The sequence below is a fragment of the Nylanderia fulva genome, unplaced genomic scaffold, assembly GCF_048542155.1.
Source record: "Nylanderia fulva isolate GAGA-0341 unplaced genomic scaffold, ASM4854215v1 Scaffold10, whole genome shotgun sequence".
Classification (NCBI taxonomy): Eukaryota; Metazoa; Arthropoda; class Insecta; order Hymenoptera; family Formicidae; genus Nylanderia; species Nylanderia fulva.
In genome coordinates this window covers 6,433,295-6,441,749 of record NW_028189193.1, presented here as the reverse complement: position 1 = coordinate 6,441,749, position 8,455 = coordinate 6,433,295, and the positions used below count along the sequence as shown (strand labels likewise).

The 8,455-nt window shown below is 30.9% G+C and overlaps 1 protein-coding gene across 2 annotated transcripts; it reads left to right on the top strand.

The window, feature by feature from the left end:
- Window positions 1–812: 812 nt before the first annotated feature.
- LOC114932122 (uncharacterized) lies at window positions 813–6,321 on the top strand. 2 transcript variants are annotated; one of them, XM_085483524.1, is made up of 3 exons: window positions 813–879; window positions 1,582–1,802; window positions 3,373–5,642. In XM_085483524.1, exons 2-3 carry the CDS (start codon window positions 1,584–1,586, stop codon window positions 4,177–4,179), a joined length of 1,026 nt encoding a protein of 341 aa, XP_085339650.1. In that variant the 5' UTR covers window positions 813–879; window positions 1,582–1,583; the 3' UTR covers window positions 4,180–5,642. The 2 variants fall into 2 exon arrangements, with proteins under 2 accessions (XP_085339650.1, XP_085339646.1); XM_085483520.1 differs by having other exon boundaries at window positions 814–921; window positions 3,373–6,321.
- The last annotated feature ends 2,134 nt before the right edge of the window (window positions 6,322–8,455 follow it).

Below are 8,455 nucleotides of genomic sequence, written 5' to 3'. Positions count from 1 at the left end.
TCCGCGGAGATTAATATATTTACATAAAATATAAACGCGTTAACTTATAAAAAATTTATCAATGTTATTATATTGTGTTCGCGTACATATAATGATTATCATATTTTTATATAAAAATCTATGTAAATGTGCGGAATTTTCGATAAACTCTTTGCGTATTTAAACGAATATTATATCACTCTCAATATTATATACCTGTGACAGCGATATATGTACGAAGAAATGTCGGCGTTAATTTCTTTGATGTCGGTCGAATAACTTCCTCGAAAGCCAATCACTCAATGTCATCGCGTGCTTTTTATCGATGTAATAGCGATTTGTTTTGCAACAGTTTTTTAAAATTATTTACTCCGTGTCTTACGATTGTTAGTGGTAATACTTAGTTTGTTCATACAACTGGCGTTTGCAATTATAAATTTATATTATATAGACAAGAATGTAACTCGCTTTTTAATGTACCCACATTGAAAATGACCATGAAAAATGGTCGAAACGTTCGAAAATTCAATAAAGAGTAAATTTGTTTTGCGTATTGATTTTTGTCTGTATAATATATAACTTTCCATTATGATTCTGACTGGCAATCTCCCTTCATTCTACAGAAACGCATTACATAAAAAAAGATATTGCGGAAACGGTCTTTATAATAATGCATAAAGACTCCATGAATTTACAGAAGGGCACAGACAATTTAAAAATTCAATATACGATTTGATTCTTAATATCACATACAGTTTTCCCGAAACAGCTATACCTCCCTTGTTCACTGTTATTGTTTTGATACCAACACGGTAACTTAGTACGTATTGAACTCTCGATCGACACACATCGTCTCTCGATTCACCACACGATTTCATTTGACCGTACCTGTGTAATAAAGTAAAGTTTTGTGGTGTATATAAGTTGAATAATTTTCTCTAAGTATTGTGACACATTTTTATCATTTCCCTTTTATAACTACTATAGTGTCTACTGTTTATATATCATATGCGCACGATCATTTCTGTTCCTTTTTCGTTTCTTTTTGTTTATTTTGTATCTTGCATGCCGGTATACAATTATAATGTTTGATAATTTTTTATATTGTAACGGAAATTTATATCAATTAGATTGATTGTAATGTTCATACCACACACGCCTAGGTTTATCGCGTTATATATGTAATATCTTTATACTTTTTTTTACTATCAATTTTTATTACTAATTGTCATATTTTTTGTATTTAATTTAGATGTATTAAGTGTAGACACTTGACCAGAATAGTCGGTTGAATGTGTCAACAATAACTCTTGAATCGTAGTCAGTCTGGTCGTCTACTTTCGCTGTTCTTGATAATATATAACAATAAAATATATGTGAATTATAAAATAATATATAACATATTATATAACAAATATATAATTTAAAAAGTAATAGAAAGAGATGGGGATATATTGTGTAATACTAAAATATTATAAATGATAATGAGGCGGTGTAAGAAGGGAATATCAAATATTGCATTTTCGCGAGGGATTAATTATCCGGTTGCGGCAAAGTTTGGGCAACGTTTATAAGCGTATGTTTCCACTGATTCTGTTGCAGATATGAGCATCTTTTTCATTAACGGATTCTTCTTACTGTGCTTCATCATGGCCACGGTACCGGATGTTCTGGTGCTGGGTTCACCGAAAGCCACGAAACTTGTCGACCAGAATACGCCGCCGATAATGTGCAACTACAGCAGAGCTAATTCAGTACTGAAAGCTCAATGCTCCAATCGAAAATTTAAAAAAATCCCTATGGATTTAAAGGCGGACATACAGGTGAGATTGTCGTTTAAATATTTTCTGCTTAAAATTGCAATAAAATAATTGTCATGTATGTTTTTGTCATTATAAAAGAATATTTTCTGCATATATCGCAAGGATCTTTTTTTAATCTTCTCTAATACAATCCGCATAAAATGGAGGAACCTATAACGTTTTTTAAAAATTCGTGAGACTCCGTGTTATTTTTTGACAATAATTATGAAATTAAGTTTTAAGAATTAAAAATAATATAATAAAATTTACTCAATTTTAAAATTGCACGAAATTTGGTTTGATTTGAAGGCGGACATAGAGATGAGATTGTTGTTTAAAAATATATATTACTTAAAATTGGAATAAAAACAATAGTCATGTATTTTTTATCTATTATAAAAAAATATTTACTGCATATACAGTGATTATTTTTTTAATTTCATTTACAATGCATATAATAGAGGGATTCGTAATGAGTTCTAAAAATCTACAAAATTTTGTTTATTTTTTTTTTTAAATATGGGAAATTAAAATTTATAAATTGAAAACAGTATAATAGAACTTTAAATTATTAAATAAAAGTTTCTATTAAATATAATTTTTTATATAAAAGGACCCCGCCCGGTTCTTATGGAAAATGGGGTCTCGGTCAAATTGGCCCAACTTTTGATATGATGTAGTTTTTGATTCACTGATTAAAAGTCTCAATGGTCATCAGGCCAAATAATGAATAGTTTTGGAGTTACAGTGGCTTTAATATCCAAAATTGACGCCGGACGATACCCGTCGTCCGACGGTATAACGCGATGGTAGGCACTTGATATTTCGTGTGTTTCATCCTTCTCAGAGTCTTCATTTATACTTTTATGTGTTGCACACTTACACATCTATATACACGAATATACATACACGCGCATACACACACATACGCGCGCGCGCGCGCGCGCACTGTTTGGGTAGCGACATGATTAGAGGACGATATGTATATTCGTGTATATAGGTGTGTAAGTGTGCAACACATAAAAGTATGAATGAAGACTCTGAGAAGGATGAAACACATGAAATATCAAGTGCCTACCATCGCGTTATACCGCCGGACGACGGATATCGTCCGGCGTCAATTTTGGATATTAAAGCCGCTGTAACTCCAAAACTATTCATTATTTGGCCTGATGACCATTGAGACTTTTAATCAGTGAGTCAAAATCTACATCATATCAAAAGTTGGGCCAATTTGACCGGGACCCCATTTTCCATAAGAACCGGGCGGGGTCCTTTCAGGTCATATATTTGACTTTGGATAGTCGTTTAAAGGTCATCTTCAATTCTTTAACCCTTTGGAAACCCCTATTTTCAGTGCACATTTCTCTAGCTACTCTTATTTAAGAAATTCAAAATAACTTTTATGTGACATTCAAGCGACTATTCAATATCAAACTAATGACACTATCTTATATTCTCTTCCGAGTTAAAAAACTTATGTACGAAGCATTCTAAAATGCATTGTTCAAACAATATTCGCGTGACTCGATTAAAATCGTTCACTTTGTATACGTTTAATTTTTTCTGACTTTTCTTCTCTGTTTGCTAGATGCTGGATATGAGCGGGAGTCATTTGATGGTACTGACGAATAAAAGTCTGCATTCTTACAAGAAACTGACCTACATCAATCTAGGTAACAATTTCATCTATAAAATTAACAAGGCAGCCTTCGCCAATCAGCCTTACTTGGAGGTGCTGAATCTCACGAAGAACTTAATGTACACACTGCCCAAAAGTATCTTCCAATTGCCGTATCTTCACTCACTCTACCTCGACCGTAACCTGCTCCACGATTCCGTGTTCAAGGTAAAGGTCACATCGCCTCTCAGAGTGCTGGAGCTAAATAGGAACCTGTTATCCGTGATCCCGAACATAAGCGTCCAGCCGACCCTCCTTAATCTGAACCTGTCCGGCAACGTAATCACTTCGATCAGCACCGAGGATCTGGCGCCGTTTTGCTCGCTGAAGGACCTTGACCTGACCAGTAATAGGATCAGATTCAACGGGAGCAGCTGCGATTGTCAGAAGTTCAGCGCGTGGGTGAAGCTGCGGCAGATCAAGATAAAGACAGACGATCTCTACAAATGTACCGAGTCACCGGCAGCTTTGAACGAGACCTGCGCCAACGTAAGATTCAGCAATCGGACGTACGAGCTGTTCGACCAGTGCTCGGCCATGATACCGCAGAAGATAGAAACCGAGGAAGTTGGAGCGGTCTGGATAAGCGTCGCCTTATGCATTATAGTGCTCCTCTTCGTGGTGTTTATGGCGTTGTTTTACGTGTACAAGCGGTACCGTAGGGAGCAGATAGAGGAACTAATAGCGAACGATTACGTTGAACTGTACCGACAGTAACTTGACTGTAATTAGTAAAACAGTTTTTTGACGGCAGAAACATTATTTATTTCTCCTAAATATATATTCGATTAAATGCTCTGTGAATTTTGAGTCGATTAAACTCTTTCTATAAACACAAACACTACAGTTCTTGCTCTTTTTCTCTTTTTTTTTAGTTATAGCAAAACATCGTTTATTTGAGAAATAAATTGCTAATAAAGAGCGAGAACTATCGTGCTTGTGTTTATTGGAAAAGTTTAATCGACTCAGGATTCACAAGGCATTTAATCGAATATATATCTACGTACCAATGTTTGTATGTGATCCAATGTTGTATCAATTTTTGGAATATTTATTAGAATATTTTTAGAAAGAGTACACTGGACATACATTAGACATCCTTGTGCCATCTGGGTATGAGTATATTAATCTTCGCGAAGCTGTCTTCTTCATTGATTACTTTCGTTAAAGCCTGTTTTCTCTTTTTTCCATTTACAATATTAAGCAATCTCCAATAATAAGTACTATTAAACGTCCAAAAGTTTTTTTTCGATATCTCTGACTTCTGGAGATACATATATTATATAGCCTCTTGAACACAGACGTTATGATCAATAAAAGCGTTATAAATTATCATTCAGTTATGAAAAAGGCAATTTCGCGGAGATTAATATATTTATACTCTGACAGCACAAAAATGTCTAATGTATGTCCGGAGAATATTCGTTCTTAGACATTGAGATATTCTTAATCAATCCAAATAAGGTCTATCGGACATTCGATGAACGTCCATTAGTTGGACATTTGTCACAATTTGGTACATCTACAGAATGTCCGAAATATAGCCAGCTTTGGAGCTTGCTCAATTATTGATTTTGGATTTATTATGGACTGATTTAGGATATCTTTTTTTAATTGTAAATTTTTATTAACAATAACAATTAAATAAATTTTGTTTAGCTTTTATTTTTATTTTATGAAAAATATAATTATATATATGTGTTAAGAAATATTTAAAACAAAATATTATATCGCTTTTATATTATTTTTGAACGATAAACTTTGGTACAGGAAGGACAGCCATTTAATAAAATATTATTAATTTGTTAATACTTAATATTATATATTAATAAGTAAATAACTTTTCTTCAATATCAATAATATGTACATTTAACAGATATGTACAATAATAAATACATTTTTATATTAGATGAATATTATTGATATTGCTGATAGTGAACTCTCACAGCAGAAATTTGAAATTAATATATGATGACTTATCATGTTTAGACGCACAATACAAAAAATGTATGTGATATATTATATACCGATTTACGCGCAATTTAAATAGTGAAAAATAGATAATTGTGTTAACAAAATCCGCAATATTTTAACATACTTGTAACGCAAACAATCTATGTGTACAGAACAAAAACATACAAATTCTGTGTAATAAATAAAAGAAATATACAATGTAAAAAGGGAAAAAATACATATATATAACGAGCAGCCCTATACTTTCCTATACACCTATATTTATTGGTGGCTACTATTAACTGGATTTCGGTAAAGTGCATGTGCACTTATTTTCTATAGTAAACGTAACGTATTATAAATAAATGCGTGTATATGCACTCTACGGAATTCGGCCATTATATTTTTTCCACTAATATAAATGATAGGCAAAAAAATCTTAGGATCGAGTCCGAGAAAGACAGTGCCGGTTTGGGTGCTTGGCCGTTCCCGTGCAAACTCAAGTAAAATAATAATAGGTTTTTTGCTAACAAAAAATTAGTTCAAAGAAGACTAAAAAATTTTACTAATTATAATTATTTTTAATTCAAATTGTTTCATTAATATAAAATACGTAATCTATATGAGAACATTAACTATACTAATTTTTCAGGAAATATGTATTGCACCTGATACGTTTCGGAAAAAAAGATCACTTAATCTAAAATATGCGATTGGAATGATAGTTACACATAAGTATAAAATGCGAGATAATACATATATAAATCCTTCTGGTGTCATTATTGGGTGGCACAACAAAGGCCACATTCCATGCTCTCCATATAAGAGATTATATTGTACTCACAACGATATTAAACAAGAATGTATACAAAAATATAACATCGAAGATTGGGAATTGCAACCATACTACGTGTTGTTAAATGAATATAACCTGGTGTTTTATGTTCCACAATGTACGATTATTATTTTAAATGCTTTATTACACATTATATTTCTATATTCTGTGATATTTTTATTTATATTATTTATGTTACATCGTATAATAAATTTGATACTTAATTTTTTATCTTTACATTTTTATTTTAGATGTTATAACATCGACATACAAAGAAATGGATAAACCATATATTGAAAAGGGATAATCCAGATATTGGAAATTTTTCTGTAAATTTAAAGGTACTCATTATGTGCCAAACAAAATGCTAGAAAAACATTATCCAGATTATGCTGCAGTCGTTCGCGAAATATTGAGTAATCGTAAATATTATAATATTTTGGATGGTACAAAAGTGTGTATGTGTGTGTTTTGTGTCTGCTATTTTTACGACGGCCTAGATTAAAATTCAGATTAAAATTAAAAAATATTGGTCTATTTGATACCCATCTCTCAGAAGGTAATGATTGTAAAATCATCTAGAGTATCTTGCAAAAGAAGCAGTATCTTTATTAAATTCCGCAACAAATATATTTAGAGAAGCTTATATTCTGACAAGGAAATGTGATAAAATGATGTGTTAAAATGTTTTGGATGTCCAAAAAAGTATGATTAATAACATTAAAATAATTTCGAAATATTTACACATACACACACACACCCAAAGACACACCCGGACACACACATTTATGTATTCACACACAATAAATAAAACATTTCTTTAGAGTTTCAACAATAATTGCTGCCTTTATTTCATAATATTGATTGGAAGTTTCGCTGTGACTAACTGTCATATTTAATATATTGTACATTTCAATTTTTTATAAACAGAAAAAAATGATTTTTAGTATACATTCATTATGGCTATGAATATTATAAAAAACATAGCAAAATAAAGATAATTTTGAGAAATTTTAGTTATAACTAGATTTTTTTGCAGAAATAGAAACAATTCTAATTTAATATTAAGGAAAAAAGATTAATGAAGTTGTAATAGAAATAACTTAAATGTAGGCAAAAATTGCTATTATTTTAGGACGTACCCAGATAGCTACAATAATTATTATGACATCATTTTGACATCGAAATAGCTACCCAGATAGCCACAGTAATTATTATGACATCATTTTGACATCAAAATGTGACAAACATTTTGATATCAAAATGATGTCATAATAATTTCTGTGGCTATCTAAGTAAATAATTCATAGTCTATGGTATAATGCAATAATAAAATAAAAAATCCCAGAGTACGGCCGAAGAAGTATCGTTGTGGAAACACGAGTAAAAGATAAAAAAATATTTATTTTATTTTTTTCTTTTGTCCCTACCACTTATCGGACATTCGATGAACCTCTATTAGATGTACATTAGTCACAATTTGATACGTTTTTTTCTCTTATCGATGAAAATAGATATCTCTCAACAAAACAAAATAAACCATTAAAATAAGATTTCTAAAAAAATATGCATTAATAATAATAAAATTATTTTTAAATATTTACACACGCAAACTTATGTATTCACTTACAAAAAATTAAAACATTACTTTAAAGTCTCGAAAATAATTGCTGCTTATATTTCATGATATCGATTAAATGTTTCGTTGTGAGAAACTGGTCATACTTAATATATTGTACATTTTAAATTTTATGAACAAAACAAATATGATTTTTAATATGCAATTATTATGGTTATGAACATTATCAAAAACATATAGAAAGATAATTTTGAGAAATTTTAGAGATAACTAGATTTCGTTGCAAGAATAGAAACAATTCTAAAATAATATTAAGAAAAAAGAATTCATGAAATTGTAATAGAAATAACTTAGGTGCAAGCAAAAATTGCTATTATTTTATGACGCAGATGATTCATAGTCTATAGTATAATGCAAACAATAGAACGAGACCTGAAAATTACACAAAAGAAAATGAATTTTTCCCACTAATAAAGAGCTAGACCAAAAATTTCCAGGGTACGGCCAAAGTAGTATCGTTGTAGAAACACGAATAGAAGATAAAAGAAATATTTATTTTATCTTTTTCCTTTGTCCTTACCACTTTATGAGGCATTTGGTCATTCCCAGTCTATGGCTGTCCACGA

Bases quoted from the DNA above. Each gene is read 5' to 3' on its own strand.
- LOC114932122 (XM_085483520.1), top strand. From the start codon at position 1,584: ATGAGCATCTTTTTCATTAACGGATTCTTCTTACTGTGCTTCATCATG. The intron at 1,803-3,372 runs GTGAGATTGTCG...TCTGTTTGCTAG, and splicing joins ATTTAAAGGCGGACATACAG to ATGCTGGATATGAGCGGGAG.